The sequence below is a fragment of the Hoplias malabaricus genome, chromosome 6 (genome assembly GCF_029633855.1).
Source record: "Hoplias malabaricus isolate fHopMal1 chromosome 6, fHopMal1.hap1, whole genome shotgun sequence".
Classification (NCBI taxonomy): domain Eukaryota; kingdom Metazoa; phylum Chordata; class Actinopteri; order Characiformes; family Erythrinidae; genus Hoplias; species Hoplias malabaricus.
The window spans coordinates 33,396,009-33,414,911 of NC_089805.1; the positions used below are offsets into that span (position 1 = coordinate 33,396,009).

At 39.1% G+C, this 18,903-nt stretch overlaps 1 protein-coding gene across 3 annotated transcripts; it reads right to left on the reverse strand.

The window, feature by feature from the left end:
• Window positions 1-613: 613 nt before the first annotated feature.
• Window positions 614-17,998, reverse strand: c6h18orf21 (chromosome 6 C18orf21 homolog). 3 transcript variants are annotated; one of them, XM_066675121.1, is made up of 6 exons: window positions 17,407-17,674; window positions 16,914-16,955; window positions 11,368-11,387; window positions 10,764-10,963; window positions 1,926-2,110; window positions 615-1,576 (listed from the first exon to the last, which is right to left on the reverse strand). In XM_066675121.1, the coding sequence occupies exons 3-6, from the start codon at window positions 11,372-11,374 to the stop codon at window positions 1,432-1,434; spliced, it is 537 nt and encodes a 178-aa protein (XP_066531218.1). In that variant the 5' UTR covers window positions 11,375-11,387; window positions 16,914-16,955; window positions 17,407-17,674; the 3' UTR covers window positions 615-1,431. The 3 variants fall into 3 exon arrangements, with proteins under 3 accessions (XP_066531216.1, XP_066531218.1, XP_066531217.1); XM_066675119.1 differs by lacking the exon at window positions 16,914-16,955 and having other exon boundaries at window positions 614-1,576; window positions 17,407-17,675; XM_066675120.1 differs by lacking the exons at window positions 16,914-16,955; window positions 17,407-17,674 and adding an exon at window positions 17,868-17,998.
• Between the last annotated feature and the right edge of the window lie 905 nt (window positions 17,999-18,903).

Here is an 18,903-nt window from a genome sequence, read left to right on the forward strand (position 1 = left end):
AGTTCAGTCCCCGACTGAAGCACCAGTAAAGCTATTCCCAGTAAACAAGGAACGTCCCTGGACGTTCAAAATAGGTCTAAAAGTGGTCTGTCCGTCAAGGACACATTTTAAACGTCAATGGACGTCCAAAATCATTCTTAATAAGTTAGTTATCAAGTGCTGACCAATCGATCACGTCAGTAGACGTCCAAAATGCGTTTTATACAAGTAATTTATTTCGGGACCAATTAATAACGTCAATGGACGTCCAAAATACGTCTAATAGTCGTCTTTTCAACTTTCATTTTCAACCTTAAGAGAACGTTGAATAGACGGCAGTCATTACGTTATTTCAACGTTGAATCAACTGCTAAACGTTTACTGGTTTACAACTACATTTTTAATGTAACCCACTCACGGATAGGAATTACTCCAAGAGAGGCACTATTCTCAGACGTTCACTCACAATTAAGGAACGCTCCACAAGGGAGTGCTATTGTGCTTTAAATGAACTGTCTGCTTGTTTCTAAGTTAACTTCCACAATCCAGCCTGTCTTTTCACACTCATCAGTTCTGAAAAATCAAACCAGTCAGGAAGTCACAATCATATTTTTATCTTTTATATATGAAGACAACTCACATTTTACAATGACAAGTGAAAAATATGTACCCACTCACACAGAAAAAAGCACGTTTTTCAAATGATTTACTGAAAACAAAGTTGCGAAGTGAATATAAATCAGTGATTTACACACAAGCTCCATGTAGCTGAAGTAGTACAAGGGTGATTATATAAGCAAGATATCTTTGGTCTTTGCAATATAGTTCCAGGGCTAAATAGCCAATCTAATGTAAACATGTGAACAACTAGCAGCCCTTAACTTGTCATTACAGCATTGACCATGTGAATCTCAAAAAAAATGTGCAAAATATATCTTGTACAAAGGCATTTAAATATAAAACAGTTGTGATCTCAATTGTAAGATCACACAAACATGTAAACTCAAAACATTTCAGGAGAACTGAACTAAAGAGACTTCCATCTATAGGCCAACATGATGAGCCAAAGACACCAATGCAAATGGGGAGACATCAATTAACATTCTGAGAAGAATAATCTGGTTGATACAACTGACAGCCTGTAAAAAGTGTAATTAACTCCCTTGTGAAGGCTGTAAATTTAATTGTGTGGTTCTCTCAAAGTCTTTAACGGGACATGAATGGTCCCATGAAACCCCAGAGGGAAGTGTGACTGCTGGAAGTATTGGGAGCCTAGACTTTGTAAATCAGGCTATAGTGACTTGTCCAAACCAGCAGGTGGCACTGTAATACACAACGTGACCAGCAGTCCACCGCTCCGTGCCCCACTCTGAGTTGCTCTGAATTCCAGGAGTGCTGCAAAAGTAGGCTGGAGCCTGATACATTTTGGAGATTCTGTGGCCCTCAATACCCTCACAAAGAGGATAAGAAGTCTTTCAGACCTCCTTTCTTTTTCTGCTGGCTGTCTTCAAGCATCAGAAGTTTCCTGAGGCGAGAGAAAGCAGACTTCTTTCCACTGGCTGATTTTGAGGGGTCACTGGTGTGAGGTGATTTTGACCTAAAGAGGATATAAAAAGTTAATGGCTGAACTCTACGCAGGAGACAACCATCAGTGTATAGGACTAGCATAAACTACATATTAACAAGCAGCTGACTGGACATTGGCACATTAGTCCTGAATTTATTATGCCATTATCTTATTAGATTATTATTTTTAGTAATTCTAACCATTTTTCCTTCATGGTTATTCTTAAATGATTTAGTTAATATGTTTTGAGCCTTCATTAAAACACAACCACTTGTTTATAAGCCCAAGGAAACAATATAGGATCATTTTTGCATTAGAAAAATGCTTTATTTTTGCTCTACCAGTCTCTCTTCAAAAACCTGCTTGTAAAGTTACTTACCCAGGTGTTCTGCTTGGTGTTTTCTGATGGCTTCCAGATTTTGGAGTGTTCTTGTTCATTGACTGAGGAGTCTTGCGTTTGCTAGCGCTCACTGGTGTGCTATAAGTCTTTGAAAAGGCAGCCAAAAAATCCCTGTTCACCCCAACTTGTCTGGATGTCTTATTACAAGCATGACAGGTGGCCATCTATGGGAGAAAATAAATAAACAGATATAATTACATTCCAATTCTAACTTTTTATACAATCTTAAAATGTCATCTGCCTGAAAAGTGATTCAGTTTGGCTTAATGATCCTCACACATTTGATGATTATTTAAGCATTTCCAGGAACTTGTGGTGTGTGTGGTGTTTTTGAACTAAATTTTAAAAAGTCCTTGGCAATTTAATCTCAAATGTCCATTAATGCTGATTATTCGTAGTCAGCTCAGTGCACATTAAAAATGTTATTTCCTGCAAAAAGTTGACATCTTCATCATCACTGAAAAAGCAAGAATGTATCTAGTTCATTCCTGTCCACTCTGGCTTAGTAAAGTTGTATGCAGTGTTAATGAATCATCTGTGTGGAGTGGCAGCTATGCTGGAACATTTCATTATCTGCATACACTAGAAGAGGGGACTTCACAGAGTCATCACAGAGAGGTCAACGTGTGTCTCATAAAACATACTACATTATGTTATCACTGTCAGGGGGGAGGGGAAGAAAAAAAAAACATTAAAAAAAACATACATTTTTACCTAGTGATTAATTAATTGTGAAATGTTTACAGAATGTTAAGGGCTGTTGTTTTTAATCTACAACACAATATGAGCCACAGGAGTGATGAGATGCTACATTACTGGGTGAAGGCAGTCACACCTTCACAAAAACACCTACTTTATTTGTTTCACAACTTTATTATTTAAACCATTTAAAGACGAAATGAATTTTAAATCTCTTTAGGACCCCTTTCTGTGTTACAAACCTATACAAACTTTTAAGTATTGACCCGCTATAAAACCTAAGGCAATGATTCTCCCAACTGTAAAGAACTTGATCAATTAGAAAGGCAAAGTGAAGAGAATGCATTCAGTTTTTTCTTTCACAACAAAACAATGACCATGAACTAAACTAAGAAGATGTCCATCTCCAGAACCTCCTGTGTAAGCATTAGTGACAGTATCATAAACAGCCTGAGCCCCATTCTTAGCACCAGCCCTAAATACTTTCTCCAGAATTAAGCAACAGGATGCATACCAACTTAGGATGAGCAATGATGTAACCTGTGATACTTACAGACCAATTTATACACCACAGATATGTCAAACAGGTAGTCCCACAAGATACAAACAGGCAAAAGTCTTTATCGAAAATCAAAACTCACCGAGACAAAGGTAGCCATGAATGCTGGTGTTGAATACGAATGATACAGGTCGTCTGTGTGACTGTTTACAACAGACTGTGTGAATGACAATATAAAGAAGCAGCTCAGCTGCAGGAATTCATCCAATCAGCTCACAGGAGGTGGTAACAGTGACTAATTCCCTGCTCTCATTGGTTATCAAAGCCCTGTTCCTTATGAGCTTAATATACTGCAAAAATAAACAACAATGTTTTTTTCCATTAAACAAAGCAGCAGTAGATCAAAGCATTAGAAAGACTATGATCAACAAACTGACAAAATTGTTTAGATCACTGTACATCAATCACCACTATTTTTATAAGACTGAGACTGTTCTGGGATGTTATCAAGCAACATTTTAATCAATAATCTACAAACAATAGGGAATCCCCAGCTTTGTAATTCCTACTTTGCTTTATTAATTAATATATTATTGAAATTAATCATGACAAACACGTGAATAATTGATATCCAAGAAAAATGGCCACTTTCTGAGAAAAAATTATCATAATCAACACAATTTGACACATTAAACGCTTAATTCATACTTTATTTTTTAAACACGTATTGTTTTGTTTGAGAAAAAAAAATACACAACAAAGAAAATTTCACTCTTTGTGCAGGAGAGAACAAATAGAGCCTTAAAAGGGGACTCTGCAGTCCTTGGTTTAAACGCAGTAAAGCTCTGTGTTGTAGGTGCCAGTGATGCCAGCAGCGATTACTAAACAGATGTATAAGTGCTTGTAAAAAAATCCAAAAGTTCCAATCCATATGCAGTCACAAAATTCAGCCTACATCTAAGTGTTCCCAAAATATCTTACAACCCGTGATAACAATCTGCCTATAAAACAGAGCCATAAACAAATCAGGTTATAACAAATAGCTTGGACTTTCAAACCCTAATGAAATGCAGATGGAAGACATGACAAGGAAGTGTGTGGTTAAAGCTGATTTAAAATCAAACCTGTATTCTAAACCAACTTGAACAGTGTAACAATGTAAAGATACAATGTCAGAAACAGTGTGGCAGTGTTTTTTCAGTAAAAAAAGCTTCAAACAAGTTTTCTACAGTAAACATTGCCGTGTGTGTGTTTATGACAAAAATGACTTTAAGTTCAGAAACGTTTACAATACTTTAAGACAATTCATTTATATTTGGACATTTGTTGCAGAGGTGTATGGCAGGGTTTCTCAAGTAGAGACTATATTCACATTCAAATCGGTCAACTCAACTTGCCAATGTCAAACAATTCTAGGGAAAAACTATAATGTAAACCATAGAAGTCAAAAAAATAACTCAGAATAATTATATGACTGAATCCTGTATTAAAACTTAATCCTGAAATACCTAAAGATACTTAAGCTTCTCTGTCCCACGATACATTTAGAAATATCATGAATTTAATTAACGCCACACTGCACTAGAGGCATGTAAGGCTTCATGTGTTGATGCAGACATAGTATGGTAATAGAAACCTCTGCAATGGAATGATGATAGGAGCAGAGCTCAAATGATCAAAAGAAACTCTTCACTTCCTCAAGGATGATCCTACCACAAATCCTATCTAGAACACACACAAATACACTGCTATAATTAACACATTAGTCAAATAGTGACAGGACAGGCTTGCTTTCATATTCCACCTCACGTGCATGCATAATTTGCTGTGGTCCACCGCCATGTATCCTGTGCAATTTAATGCACATGTGTGACTGGGGTACAGTGAACATACAGCACGAATCTACAGGCCCTCAGAAGCATGTACCTCTGCAGCTCTAAACAGATTGATGAAATCAGTCAACAGCAGCTTTGTGCAGAGAGCGTGGCAGGAACAGAGAGATAAAGGGAGATATACAGAGAGTGAGAGAGACAGAATGGAAGGCAAGCTGTATTTAGCTTAGTACTGGGCAGACTACACGGTCATTCCTGGAGTGTCAAGCAAACTACAGAACCCTCAGTGCATACACATACATGCCACTTTCTACAGGTCGTCATGGCTTATTTCAACATTAAATGCCCAATCATTTTCAAGGTGGGAAATTGTGGACAAAAATCATACTGATAAGCATTGCCTGCAAAATGGATTTATGGAGGTAACTTCTTAAGGCCATTTCTCTCATTCTGGAAGATGTCAGCTTCTCTCTAGCCTCCGCTAAGCCCCAGAAAGGACTGGGCCATGACTGGAGCTCTTAGCTTTCTGCACGCTTCCTGAACACTCTTCCCCCACACACCCATGCACAAAATCAATCCAGCAGATGGGCTCTTTGTTATCTATTATTAGGCCAGGTTCCTAAAATACCCTACTAGCCGCAAGCTGGGCTAGGCTGGCTGCGTCGACCTTGGTGCTGTGGTTTATTAGACAGAGCTGCCCTTGATACAGAAGAGTGGCAAACCGTGTGTGTAAGTGTGCACCGTTATCGAAACACTGAGACCCATCTGCTCTCCATGACGATTGATCCCTTTTGCCCAAACAAGGGCAGGCCACTCCAGAGGGAAAACAGGATGTCACCCACATCAGAAGCTGCCTAAAGACTGATGTGGGAGGGGGAGCTCCACTCACTGTATCACTGTAGATATTTCACCAAAGCAATTAGGAAGTTCCAGTAAAGTCACACATAACTAAAGGGTAGGGTAAATCCAAAGTGATTAATGTGATTCTGCTGCTGTGAGTGTACGTTTATGGTTCAAAGGATGATGCATTGTGCACAAAAGCATGGAATAAAATTGGCAGATTCCGTGTATTTTTTTAATACACTTCCCAGTTTAAAGAGCAAATCCATGATTTTTAAATAAGTAAATAAAAACTCCAAACCACACAAAGAAAGAAAAATAAATCCACAATATTTAAACATCGTTTTGAGAGCTCTACCTTCTCTTATAACTTGTTTACTCATTTTAATGTTCAGAGATTTAAAGTGACAGTGTCAAGCTACACAGCGCACTTTGTTTTCATTGTGGAGTACCTTGTGAAACTTTTCTGCTACTCACTAACTCCCACTTGATTAGGAACCGCTCCAAAAAAGTCTCCCCTTATTTAACAGAAGGGGCTTTCTCCACTTGCATTCATCTAATTTCTCAAATGAAAGAAAAAGTCCAAATAGGACACATTGTCTAAATATTAAACTTTAAGTAATCAGAAAAAAATATTTATTTTCTGGAAGAATATTCCTAAATTTAATTTAAACACGGTAATTCACGAAACCAAAAACCCTTGTAAGAATAACCACTGTCCCTATACTAACTTGACTTATCTTTATCTACCTCTGCTGCATCTAAACAGTTGACTAGCCATGTCTTAAGGGCAGGAAGGCGAGCTTGAGACCAGAGTGGCAGTTCAATTCCCAAGACAGACAGGAAAAATTCATCCACCTGCCCTTGAGAATGGCATCTAACCCCCAAACTGCTTCCCCAGGCATTATGGCTGGCATCCCACTGCTCTAGTTGACTCTGTGTGTGTGTGTGTGTGTGTGTGTGTGTGTGTGTCTTTTAGTGAGACTAAAAGATTGCTCACCAGCTTGTTTGTTTGTGCAATAAAACAGATGGGTTAAATTCAGAAAATCAATTTCCCCAAGGGAATTAATAAAGAAATTCTTCTTCGTATCATCAAGAAGTAGTGGTTTTCCCCTTTATTGTGTTCCTATAAAAGAACAAAATTCTGGTTGCTTCTATGCTCTTCTAAATAAACAGGGGTAGGTGCAAAGCATGGACATATTACATAGAGTTTAATCTTCTAATCGGTCTCCAAGCACAGGTCATTTTCAAGCTTTTCTGTAATGGAGCCGAGTTTGATTTAAGAACCCAAGTAGCAGGACCTTGAGCTTATTCCAAGAAGTTAAACTGTCAGATTATTTTTCCTGAGATAACCTGAAGCATAATAACCAAAGGGGCTCAGGGCTGATATATGGTGATGTGGAGGCTGCGGTGGGACACAGGTCAGTTCATCATTCCTACGACCCAGCTGTTTTACATTCCTCATATAAGGTGATAATACAGGACACGGGCACGTGCCGGACGGATCCAGCAAGGATGTGTTTGTGTGTGTACAGGAAACAAGATACAGCAAGGGACTTTTAAGACTACGTCCCTAGAAAGGCTCAGTACACACCAGATGGATAGCATTTCAAAGCATCTCCATTTATCCACTAATCTTTCAAATCCACCATAATGAAGTTAGTTTGAATTACTGTTTTCAGAATTCATTTTTTGTCAGGGCAGATAATACCGCATTGAACCCTGCAAACCCTGCTTGTTGACATTGATATACCTGAGAACGGGCACTTAAAATAATTCACTAAAGCCCTGGCAACACTTGCACGTGTAGCGCCAGCAAGTCGAGAGTACGTATAGCTCAGACTGCTTAAAACTCCAAGGCCAAACAGCCCCCAGCCTTCCCCCTTTCATTCTGTCATTTCATCCTTTCACACCTACACTAGGCATCGGGCCCTTTGGGCTCTCCAGAGGAAAAAATAATGGGGTGAGACATCGCTGTGCTTCAAAGCCCCTGTCAACTCCTAGAATCGAGCACTTAGGGAGTTTGAAAACATGTGGCAACAATGCAGAACACATCATCATGGGTAGGGTTAGTATCGCTGGATATTAGCCAAGACTCATGTATAGTGTATAACAGGCTAAATAGATCAAATTCATAGTTTCTAAGAGGAAAATTAGGAATGCAAATATGTAAATATTCAAAATAACCAACAAATTGAATGTGTAATCATTCAAAATGATGGCTGTGGCGACCACTTTTAAACGCTATTGAATTAGTCAACAATAGGGTATTAGCCTAATTATCTAACACAATAAAACAACAGAACCAGAAACAAAAACCCTTGCTAGCATGTTAATATCATCTGTAGGCAGTTAAAAAGTAGTGGAGCCAGCTGGTCCTGCTGAAAGCTGGAAAGCTGCTGATGCTTTGTGAAATAGAAGCACTGGGAATTGCCAAAGATTTCAATAGATCTAATTAATAATGGATGTTTGTCCAAACATATTATACCTTGATTATGGGGTGGATTCAAATTAAGCTGCTTTGTTAGCATATTTTGAAATGAATTTTTAATCTACAATTACAAACCTGACAAAATTTGGTTGTGGCATTTTAACACATGTAGCAATGTTAACAAAATGAGCAGCAAGAAAATGAACTTTCCTAATATCAGTTCACCCATGTGCCAAGCACTGATGCTATGAACAGCATCTGCACACTGCAGCTAATTGTACCCCAGAGATCCTCAATATCTCAGTATCAGTAACACACAACTATGTATCAGTGTGATACAGCACGTATACCACTTCTTTTATATCACTGGGGTTAGAACCATTACAACTACTCAGTTAAAAATCCTCACAAAATCCCCACAAACAATTAGCAGTCACTTCACACTGGGCTCCAGAATCATTACCCAACTTTAAATAATCCAGTATACAACCCCCGACTATGGACTTTAAACAGGAAAAAATAATTTTAAAAAATGCATTTGTGTGTCCAATTAAGGCATGTATTTAGCTGCATAGAAAATGAGCATGAAACAATAGCTTCAGAAAGGGTACCATGCCTGAGGCTGTCTTGAGAAATGTAAACCGAGTGTCCTATTGGGGCTTCCACACCAGCATTCTCTCTGCTTTTCAGCATACTAATGAGGCTGGAGAATCAATGGCACATATGCAGAGGGACACGTCGATGATACTTTCCCTCTTGGCCTGAGGCACAGAAACAGTCCCTGTATGGGTCACTACATTTCCACTGCCCTTAGCTGATGGAGCAGCCACTTTCTGCTGTGTCACTTATCAACCTCATGATATGGATGTGAGCCAGACAAACAGAATGATGGTGTTTACATTCCTGAGAAGCAAGGGAAATGTAAAAGCCTGATCAAACTCTAAAAAACTTATTGTTAAAAATGGGAATTCAGTGTGAACTACTTTTTTTTTTACTTTTGTTTCTGAATATAAGGTCGAACCTCATTCTGCTTTTACATTATACTCAGACATTACTAGTTAAGGGGACATAGTAGTTTTTGATCGAAGAAAAATAGACACCATAAGAAAACTTATTTTGTTTTCTTAAAAACAAAACACTTATTAGGTGTTTTATTCTGTTTAAATAATTGAATCACATACACATTTTTTGCATAATGCTGAGTTATCTTTAAGTCCTCATCAAAATTAGTGCAAGTTATGCAAAAACACTAATACAGGATTTAAATATAGAATTATCATGCAAAACTACCACCAATAAGCTAAAAAACATTGTCTACTGCACGAGCAGCAGTCACGATGACTTTTCATTACTGACATAATTCCAATTCAAAAATTGAGGCCTCTTTGAAAACACCAAGTTCCTATTAGTAAATAAGACACTGCAGTGGCATTCTTGTGTACAGTAAATATGATATTTCTGACACAACTTAAAAGGCAGCAGAGATCATATAAAATACGGCTCTAGTGAAAACATCTAACTAATATGTAAATGTCCAACTGTGCTGATAGCCAGGAGAGAGAACGTGGTAGCATTACTCTCCACAGCATAAGTCTATCCTTGCCTCCCTGCATAAATGTAAAATCTTTAGAAGGTAGAATTACACTTGAGTCCAAGAATCCAAACACTGGATCTTAATATTTATTAAATTAAGCTAGTAAGAAAATGAGAAAAATAAACACCACATCTATGTATGCTCCTCTATGTTTAAAATTCAAGAATATAATTTGGAAGCAGCCAGGAATATAAATAACTCATTTTAGCAAAGGGGTATAACCACATGTTTTTTTTTCTTTAATAAGAGTCTGCACATTGCTATTGTAAGAAATTACAGTATGGACCCTGGAAATTGATTTATTTACCATGCTACACTCAACAGCATTATGGCAAATGGTTCAAGCCAGCTTCCTTCTCGAGACGGGAAAGCCTTTGTTATGAATAAACAGGAAGGGCCACGACACCTCATTGTGACCAAAGGAGGTGACCAACATATGGAGGACAATCAGGGCCATCACAACCAAAGGGGCATAGCCTGGACAAAGAGGTGATAGAACTCAATACACATTAAGTTCCTCACAGATGACAGGGTTCTATGTGTATTGTGTTCTTTAGGAGGAGCTGAGATGAAAGGCGGGTTTGCAATATAAAAATACTGTGTTCTTTTACTCAATGTTCAATCTAGCTCCGCTGAACCCATGGTACATCTTTGTATCTTGCAACTGCTAACTGTAATAAAGGTTTTCCATTTTTCATCAATTTTTGAGAGACATCCCATTTTTTCCTACACTATTTTGCATGTTAGCCAAATGGCCCTGTCCTGTCAAAGCTGAGACATCTTGGCCAAGTTCATCAAATTACTAAAAGACTGAGCACCACTTCAGGCTGCTAAACTTTAAGTAGACAGAGTTTCTTATGCTGCTTAGGTCTGGGTGCTTGTGTAGTGCTCAGGACATTAAGTGCAAGGTACATATTCTCACCAGAAAATTGGTGGCCTTTTTGAATCTCTGGAGAACTCTGGTTTCTTTGGCGCTGAGTCTCTTATGTGACGCTTCTTTCCTGAGCAGCTTGTTCACCAGTGCTGATGGCTTACGCTTGGGCCGTACCCGCATGTGGCATTCACCCGGCTGGCGCCACTGGAAGCAGAAGGGGCAGAGCACTGTCTCTGGCAGGGCAGCAGCTAAAACACAGGACAGAACCTCATGAGACTTTTGGCCTGATAACTAAACACAGCAGGTGATAGCATGTTCTATTCCGAGGCTAGCAGGTATTCCTTTTATGTATTGGTTAAAATTTCTCACAACTTTTCCAATATGTGGTCATCTGCCTTTGCTGAGTGGCAGGCTTTAGGCCTTGGAAATGGCCAACGCCAGTGTGTGCAGATCCAAATTTTATTTTATGGGTTTAAGTGCAGTGTCAGACTTAGTTGGGATTAATGTACTTTACCTGCCTCAAAACGCCCTGCATGCACTTTTATAAACATGGTGTGTCCATTAACAAAGCTCTGCCAAGGTCAAAACGACCTTAAAAGAGGTAAATACATTACACTGAAGTAATAAAGTGTAACTACCTCAAATAACTTACCAGTCATCTGATGCCTCTGCCTGAAATAGAGACAAGAAAAGATATAGTTAGTGTCCTGTCAGTCTGCAGCTGTACAATGTTTTATTACCCATAAAAATATCCTATGATTTACAGATCTTTGGGTAAGGTCAAAGAATGAGGGAAGCCACCCAACATCCTCACCATATCGCAACTTTGTTTCTATCATAAACATTCTGTTCAGTTGCAAAGAAAACAAAAATATTCAACCAATGTGACACAATGCATACATTACACTACAAAAATAAAACTAAGGCATGTTATTTATCTAAAGATCTCATGTATCATAAGTAAAAGCATTTATAAATATCCCAAAATAATACATAATGATTTTAATTTCCCAGGAGAGTGTTTGTTTATGAATCTTATTTTTGGAATACAGCACTATTTTAACGACCCACTTCACCCAAGCCTTGTTAATCCTTTCTAAAGTTAAGACGTATAATGCAAAAAATACCCTGAATGCTTTAACTGGACAGGTTGAGAAATGCACAGGGTTCAATTTTTATGAAACTATTAGCAGGTGGTTTTTAATATAATAAAACCCCTTATAGTTGGCAGGTGTATGCAGCAGTAGTGATTTACAGAGTATGTGGCAAGCAGCTTGAGCCCTAACCCTACGTTGACACTAGCAGACGACAACGGATCACATTTTTCCATAGGAAATGACTGGATGCTTGTCGCTTTGTCGTCTTCTAATATGTACGGAGGGTAAGAAAGCATTCAGACATCGTCTCATGTTCTGACCAAGTGGCCTGCTCCAAATATAATGTAACACAACACTATCAATTACATTTATATTTACCATTAATTAACCTTGAATAAATTAAAATTAGTAACGTATACCAATGAATGGTCACAGCCTTACACTTAGCTGACTTTTTTTCCCCCAGTATTTATATTAAAAGCACTCAATGCGACTTTGGAGAAAGACTGTTCTCACAGCAAAACAAAAACACCACTCTCTTCAGTGCTCCATCAGCTCCTCCCCACAAATTCATGCATGCTTATTGGCAACATAATGACACTGTGAAACAGCAAAAAGAAGTCCAAGTTATCCACTTATAGAGCAGAAATAAATCAAAGTCCTCACACTTTTTCATACATCATAATGATTGACGAGGTCTCTGGACTGAAATCATATTTTGATTTATGTCTGCGCAGATTCAAAATAGGCTGCTGGAAAGTATTTAAGCTGAAGCGGCAGTGTCTGAATCAGTTAGATATTGTCAGAGCCATTAAAATCCTCCTCTGGTCACTGAATAAACCCATAAGCACTCAATAGCACAATAATTTTAATCAACAACGCACTGATTTTTCCAGTGTGTGTGCTTCCGTTTCAGGAAAGAAAAGCCGTTTAACTACTGTGTTAACAACCAGTAAAAATAAGCCCAGATCCCCAGATAAAATGAGGGTGTACAAATTCATTTTTCATTCATTTCACTCATTTCTACAAATATGCATAGCCCCTGCTTCATTAAACCCCACCCCTGCTGCTCAAAACATAGCCCCCTCATTTTGGCAGATGGCTAGTTTTATAGGTTTATGACATGTCTGCATTTACCCATTTGAGACTGCTTTTGGCCACTGCAGTTACAAAGCTGAAAAGCTCACCCATGGCGCTGACTGCTTACTCCACTCATGATATGCCTTCCAGCATATACAAAAAACACAACACGGACAAGTTAATAACTTTAAAACTTCATCTTGACTGGAGGGTGGTCTTTAAGCATATCTATGCCATTAAGTCTTATAGGGATGTGACACCAACATAAAGGCCTCTGGTCCATAACTAATTAAAATACCTCTCATGCATTTCCTTATAAGTACACGTTCAAGTCTGAACAACACTTGGGACTACATAAAACCTCTGTAGGAGGTGTCAGCAACAGAATAGCAGCTCTCTCGGTGGACACTTGATAAGATCAGACGAAGTTTGACCACAAAAGTCAGCAGATAACATTAACGTACACAGAGGGGCAGTCCCAGACAAAGAGGCCAGAATGGTCTCTGGTGACCTGACCCTGGACAGGGTGGTCCTTAGGGGGCTGGGGCTCTACTGTCCAAATCATGGTGGTCCAATCGCAGCTGCTTCGTCTGTTCCTCATGAATGAATGGGCTTAACAGGGATCATTCCAGCTGCTAAATAAGCGTCTTTCAGCATCCTCTCCAAAGCACTTAATCATCATCGACGGACACAGTCCACATAACTGACAAAATACTTCCCGTAACCTGTGCAAAGGCTTGGTATGACTCAGAGCAATGACACCATGTGCTTGCACCAAAGGGGATCCAGAACTGTGTAGAGGGTCTAATATTTAGAATAAGGTAAGCACCCACAGAATGTAAGGCCCCAGCAATCACTAAGAACTGAAATAATGCTTTGTCTTTAAAAAGTATCACATTACCCAAGTTAAACAATGTTTTCTAAACATTTCTTAATCAGTTAATATCACTTTATTCAGTTAGTGCCCACTCAAGGCATAGAATGTATTGCTCTTAGGTCATATATCTTTAGTTGAACTGCTCAAGCTTTTTCCAGCCTCAAGCTGTAATTTAATTCAACAACATGGTTTTACGTATTTTCAGAAAAAAAACGTCAGTAACAAGATACAAAAGTGCCCTTTTGGTAATAACAGAACCAACAACATCATTTAGCCTGTCATACGAAGTGATCAGTCATAATTTAATTGCAATTACATGTTTTCATCAAAAAGCAGTAATGTCCACACATACATTTTAGTAATTATATAAAATGATTTCCTGAAGTGCTTTGGGAGCACATATAAAGTGAACTACATGTCTGTTGAAAGGAATAAAACTTGTCCCTCTATCAAAGATTTTAATTAAAGTGTTAGTAAACGCTGGGATAGATATCCTATGTGATTCCACAACTCCCTCATTGTTTTAAAAGTGGGGCAAACTGCAGAAAATAAGAGGTTCAATCTTAAAAAGGATTATTATTAATCCAAACAGGAAGCTAAACATTTTGGCCAAACCCACTGTCACCAATTCCAGTATATCTGGGCAATTTTCTGCACTGGCATATCAGCTCCACATCCTAAAATCTCACACAGGTTGGGCTCTAATAGATTAAAACAAGAAATTCAGATGGCTTTTTGTCTTTAATTCACTTTTAAACTCTGGCTAGCTTTCATCCCCTTGGTACAAGCCTAATGTCATGCGGTTTGGTTGTCATGGAACCAGATGTAGAGAAAAAAGGAACTAAAATATTTAGACAAAATTTATAATGTGCAAAAATGTATAGGCACTCATTATAAATACTTATTCGACTATTTTCTGGTACACCCATTTTGGACACAGACATTTTAATCTTGATTTTAAAAAAAAGCACCAGTGGAACACGAGTTTAAAGACACCATCCTCAATGTCAAATTTCATGGAACTACTCTACAAAGTTATGGAACACCATTCAGCACTTTGGGATGAGTTTAAGTGCTGTGTCCAAATACCCCCTGTCCTCGACTTACGACGTTGATCCGTTCCTACGTCGTGTCGTAAACCGATTTTCATTGTAAGTCGGAACATACGTACATACTGTACGTAAATAACATACTGTAAGCACTTACCCTATCCTAACACCTATCCTCCGCAGCGCACACCAAACACGTAGTTCGCGTTACGACGTTTACGACGCAAAACCGCAAAAGTCGAAACAAGGCTTTATACAGTAAATGGGAGATGTGTCATAACCACGAAACATCGTAACTCTGGACTGATGTAACCCGAGGACCTCCTGTATGTTACAAGGATGTCATCTTTGGGTGGGTTTTTGGATAATATTCAATAAAAACTACAACAACAATAAACAAGAGAACAAACCAGACACAGCCATGTCTTGTGGTTTGGGGATAAGGATCACTTACTAAGCCCACACAAGCCTTCAAAATGACCAAATCAGTGCCTTTACTGATCAATAATTTCAAAATTACAGACAACTAACAATATTCAAAAAATAGCTGTAATGGAGTTTTTACTGCACTGGCAGATGTTTTTTCCACCTGTAGACACATCTCTAACATTGCTTAGTTACTCCCATCATTATATATAGCTATTTATATTAATGTCAGGAGAAATGGCAGATGAGTAAGGGGTCCACACTAATTATGTCGATGTAGAAGTGTTTGAACTTGCGTGTGACTGGGTTGGAGGATTATAGATTATTATGAGGCACACTCTAGCGTACACAGAGTTCAATACGTGTCAACCATGACAAGGACACAAATAAAACAAGAACAGCAGTGTCACGTGGACATATGAGAAATGCACCTTCAGACGTGGTGGTCTGCTGCCCTCGGTCAAGCATTATGACCATGATTATGATCTTTATGTCAGGACCACTAACGTGATTAGGGCCTGACTCACTCTTGTCTCACTAATCAGGAATGGCCACAATGAAATTAATTCACACTTCATTTAGAGATATTTAAAGTACTTATGATTTAGACTGAATTAATCTTGTAAGCAGTAATGATATATGAATTCTAAAGTAGATTGCCAAAAAAAAAAGCCAGAATGGGTGAATACAATAACTGTAGCTCATCAAACAAGGATGGGTGTTTCAGTCAAATTTCATCACATAACAGAAGAAGTACAGCACTAGACCTCATCAAAGCTCTCTAGGCTGAATGTCATCAAACCCTCATAAAATATTCCAACATGTAAGGTTGGTTTCTCAGACAGGGATTAAGCTTAGGTCTGGTTTAGATACTCCTTTTAATGAAAAATCCTAATTCAAAATGCTGTGTAATCCAGGCCTAGTCTTAAAGGCCATCTACGATTTTGGGGAACTGCAGTTCTCTCTGGTTTGTTTACATTCAGAAGCTCGGGGTCTTGTGGTGGAATGGTATGTTTGAGGGAGGGGGAAAGAAGAAGAAAAAAACCCCCACACAATTCTGAGTCTGAGTAAAGGGTCTTCAGAGGAACAGAAGCTGTTACTGCTGAAAAAGGAGACATACGGCTTATTTATATTCCACAGAAGGAATGTTCAGAAGAAATGTTGGATGAGAAATAGTCCACAAAGTCTAAAGTGTATGCTGTTTATTACTAACTCTGCTGAAAGTCAGCATGGATGAGCCACACGCTATAAGCAGAGTATACAAAGTAAAATAATTTTAGTCTGTCACAAGTTAATGGTTCCCTTGGGATAACCAGAACTTCCCACTAATAATAATCAAGAGCTGGCGGAGCATTCAAATGCAGCTTTCTTCTACTGGCAGGCAGACCTAGTGCAAGTTGGAAACGACAGGAGCTAAAATAGACCAGAAATAGAGCTAAAATATTGGCGTAAGGTCACCATCTAACGGTGATCCTACGCCACTGCAACAGACGTCCCTCTTAAGCGATTGGCTTGAAGACGTATTCCACAAATCAGGGTTTCTCAGATGAAGCCTCATGTCAAACGTGTCCAATAAGAAAAGAGCTGAGGACAATCGTAATGGACTGTCTTCAACTCTAGGCCCAAGTTATTTAACTAATTGAGAAATCATGTTTTGTAGTATACCCACCTGAAGTAGACTTTGTCCTGCAGTTAGTGATCTTGGAGCACCCTGTTTAGTTTAGAAATGGCGCGGTAAGTTGGTCTGGGTTTCCCAATGCTGTCACACTATTAAGATCATCGCTGAGCATTTTATGAAGCACTAGATTACAAAGCCTTTGAGAGACGGCACTAGTTAGGTAGCATAGATCAAGTATGTCAACACCACAATGCCCATGCCAGGAGTTACTGCAGAGCCAGTAAGTTTAGGAGACTGTGCTCTTTAACAACAAGGGTCACTTTAATAACCTAGTGATCTGAAGAGTTTTCTTCCTCCTGCCTGACCCAGGGCAAGCTCAGCTCTAGTTCGAGGGTTTACTGCCTAAACTATGCATCGCAGATTTGAATTAACTGTACTGTACTAGATGTGGACTGTTATTGAACGAATATACAGAGCTCCAGAAGAAGGCTGCTGCTGAAATCACAGAAATCCTGCCCCAAACAAACAGATGACTCTTACTCACATGAGGAATCGAGCCTGCTCTGGACATGTGTCTTTATAAAGCATCGAGGCTTCCATTAGAAACTGCTCTGTCCTATTTCCTTCGAACATGGTTTACTGAGCCCGCTGCAGTAACAGTCTACAGCTCCTGAACTCGCAGACGAGGATATGACTCTCTTGATTCAACAGTAGCGTTACAGAAGTGAAAAATAACAGCATAAACGCTTTTGTACGTAGACAAGGTACAGCGTGCTCAGCTAAACTACCCACAATTCTCCTCGCACGACCAATGGATTATGGGAAATGAAGTCCTTCGCTTTCGTAAAGTAATATTCCCCCCTCTGGTCAACGATTAAATCTCTAAAACCCTAGCTCTTTTGGAAGTAAGTATGTCTCTAAATGACATACTTATTTCAAAGAAACAACATCCCAACGCCTTAAATGTGGCTTAGACATAATTCTTCCTGCTTTATCTCCACTTACCCCCCACGGCTTGCCTGCAGCTCGAAAGAACCTCCAAGCTGCCCGCTTAGAAAAACACGCCTGTTTGAGACTGCATTTGGAGCACTCCGGTTTCAAAGTGTGATAGCTTAGCCAGTGCCCTTCGTATTTCACTCAGGACACTTCATTTAATATGACATACCAGGGGAAAAATCTCGGGTAATTAAATGGCCAAATATTTGTTGGGGGGTGATGATGGTTAGCTGAACCTATGTGTGCTTTTAGGTCTTTTACACCTTTATTTGCTACACATGGGAAAACATGGGAATTTCCTTTTTTAATTCATCCGAGAACTTACATTTACGTTTCGTCATAGCTGCTCGAGCTGAGGGTGGGTACATGAGCTTTGCCTGACGTAAACAAGGACTACTGACGTGCAGACTGACCAATTAAATGTTTACAGAGAAGGTTATCGACCAGTAACGGTAGCTCTACAGTCAGACCGTCCAATCAGAAGATTTTAGGCTACTTCACCACGCCCCCTTCTCACTCAAGCGAACCAATCGGAGTAGGGGAGGGCGGGACTAGTTTGTGAACGAAACACTTCTCGAAATTCTATGTAAGGTCTAGAAAAACAAAAAAGAAAAAAACGTTTGTGAAATTCCTCCCGGACATTTTTTTAAGCCTAAAAAAGAGGACATATTCGGGTAAAAGAGGACGTCTGGTCACCCTAGTCCTGAGTGCGGGTCTGGGCCTACCCTGATGACTAGGCGAACACACCTGGACCAGGCGCCAGTCCACCACAGGATATCAAAGATTCACATGTGGACGTAAACTGATGCAGACACGAGGTAAACACACACAGGGAGACCCCAGGCTGGGTTTGAACACAAATCCCATTGGGCAACACCACCTGCAAAGTACACAAACCATTTACTTGAGTAAAAGTACAGATGTTCAAGGTAAACTATTACTCCAGTCAAGTAAAAGTCCTCGTTTTAAATCTCTACTTTAGTATAAGTACAAAAGTATTTACCTTCAAATGTACTTAAGTATTGAAAGTAAAAGTACCATGACA